This window comes from Rhea americana, unplaced genomic scaffold (genome assembly GCF_003343005.1).
Source record: "Rhea americana isolate MKP2758 unplaced genomic scaffold, rheAme1 scaffold_644, whole genome shotgun sequence".
In the NCBI taxonomy this organism is placed as follows: Eukaryota; Metazoa; Chordata; class Aves; order Rheiformes; family Rheidae; genus Rhea; species Rhea americana.
This window is the reverse complement of record NW_028186806.1, coordinates 1-1,908: the sequence shown is the minus strand read 5'-3', so window position 1 is coordinate 1,908 and position 1,908 is coordinate 1. Positions and strand designations below refer to the sequence as shown.

The 1,908-nt window shown below is 64.3% G+C and overlaps 1 protein-coding gene across 1 annotated transcript; it reads left to right on the top strand.

Annotated features, from left to right (window-relative positions):
- Positions 1-791: 791 nt before the first annotated feature.
- On the top strand, positions 792-1,869 carry RPS26 (ribosomal protein S26; the record flags this gene model as incomplete). Its single annotated transcript, XM_085320619.1, has 3 exons — positions 792-1,023; positions 1,459-1,589; positions 1,780-1,869. Coding segments are annotated over 3 exons (399 nt in total), but the record flags the coding sequence as incomplete, so codon positions are not given.
- Positions 1,870-1,908: the final 39 nt, after the last annotated feature.

Sequence of the window (1,908 nt, the reverse complement as noted above, 5' to 3'; positions counted from 1 at the left end):
AGCGCGGCCCCGGGGGGTCGATGCGCCATTCTCGAGGACCGAGGGGGTGTCAGAAGGGCTTGGGTGTCGGGAGAGGCTGGCCTGGGCGGGCAGGGAGCTGTGGGAGGAGGCGATGTGGGGCAGGAGAGGCAGAGGGAGGCTGTGAGGGCCTGTGTGGGGCAGGGGGGAGGCTATAGGGGGATCGAGGGCTGCTGGGGGGCAGAGGGGGCTATAGGGGACTGTAAGGGMTGATGTGGGACCGCAGGGACCCATCTGGGGAAGAGGGGGTGCAATGGAGAGGCTCTCGGGTCCTGTGGGGGGCAGGGGAGGCTGTAGGGCCCCAGAGGGGTGTAGAGGGGCCTTGTAGGAGCTGCAGGGGTCTGTGGTGTGCCCATAGGGATAGGGTGCCTGAAGGGGTCTTGGGTGCTCTCTRGGGCAAAGAAGTTGCTGTAGGACATGGGGGACTGTATGGGATGGGGGTCCCTATGGGGAGTGTAGGGTATTTAGGAACTGGGAATGCCTTACGTGGTGTTTGGGTGGTGTCTGGGCWGAGAGGGGCCCATATGGGGTTTTAGGATGCGTAAGGAAGGCCAAAAGCAGTGTAGGTTGGGGTGTGAGGTGATGGGRATGTCTGGGGCAGCTGATGGGAATGGGGAGCCCCAAAGAGGACAGTGGTGGAGCTTGATCAAGGGTGAGACCTCCCCAGCAGAGGGGTTGAGGTGATGAGGGTCCTTCAGGCCCTGCGGCCCTAGCAGCACCTGCACGGCAGCAGGTGGGGTTGGGGGTCTGTGGCCTGCRGATGAAGATGATGCTGTCGGGAGCGAGGCCTCAGTTTCATTCCTTGGTCTCTGCCTTATTCTCACCAGACGAAGAAGAGAAGGAACAACGGGCGGGCCAAGAAGGGCCGTGGGCACGTCCAGCCCATCCGATGCACCAACTGCGCCCGCTGTGTCCCCAAGGACAAAGCGATCAAGAAGTTTGTCATCAGGAACATTGTCGAGGCCGCAGCAGTCAGAGACATCTCTGAGGCCAGCGTCTTCGACTGTAAGGGCTGGGGTGCAGGGGGGTCCTGGGGTGGGTCCCTTGCCTGCCCGTCCCCGCGGAGCTGTGAGATGCCTTGGGCTCCTGTTGATTCGGGAGTGACCTGGCTCCCGTTCCCGGGGTGAGCTCGGCCACTGCAGCAGTGRGAGCTGTAGGGGGTGGAGGTTAAAGGAGCGCTGAGGAGCTGTGACCTGCTGCGCTGCCGTTAACACGCTCCGTTGCCTGCTGACTACCCCGCGCGGGGATGCGGAGGGGACGTGTTTTGCCTCGTGATAAACAGCAGAGCAGGGGCTGGAAGCGGTACTGCACGCGGCAGAGGGGAGGGGAGAGGGGGCCAAACCTGTCTGCGTGCTCCGGCGCTGGGGGTCCGCCCACGCTGGTGGAGGCCCCCCGCAGCTCCCGCTGCGCTGCTCCGCCTGACCCTGCTCTCCCCCCCAGCCTACGTGCTGCCCAAGCTGTACGTGAAGCTCCATTACTGCGTCAGCTGTGCCATCCACAGCAAGGTGGTGAGGAACCGCTCCCGGGAGGCCCGCAAGGACCGGACCCCCCCGCCCAGGTTCAGACCCGCTGTACGTATCAGGGCTGGGCTGCGGAGGGCGAGGGCAGGGCTGGCTGCCACATGGGGACGCCTCTCCCGGCCCCGGGGGCAGGTGGCTGTGGGGCAGCCCCCAAGGCAGCCGGGGCGGGTGGCTTCCCCCTGGTCTGGTGGGGATTTACTGCCTCCGAATCTCGCTAACGTTCTCCCTTTCTCTTTTGCAGGGTGCTGCCCCACGGCCTCCTCCCAAGCCTATGTAAAGAGACGGCTGAAAATGTGTCTAAAAGCAATCTAAATAAAGGATTCCACCATAACCTGGCTGAGCGGGTGTGGGGCGGGGGGGCGGCGGTGCG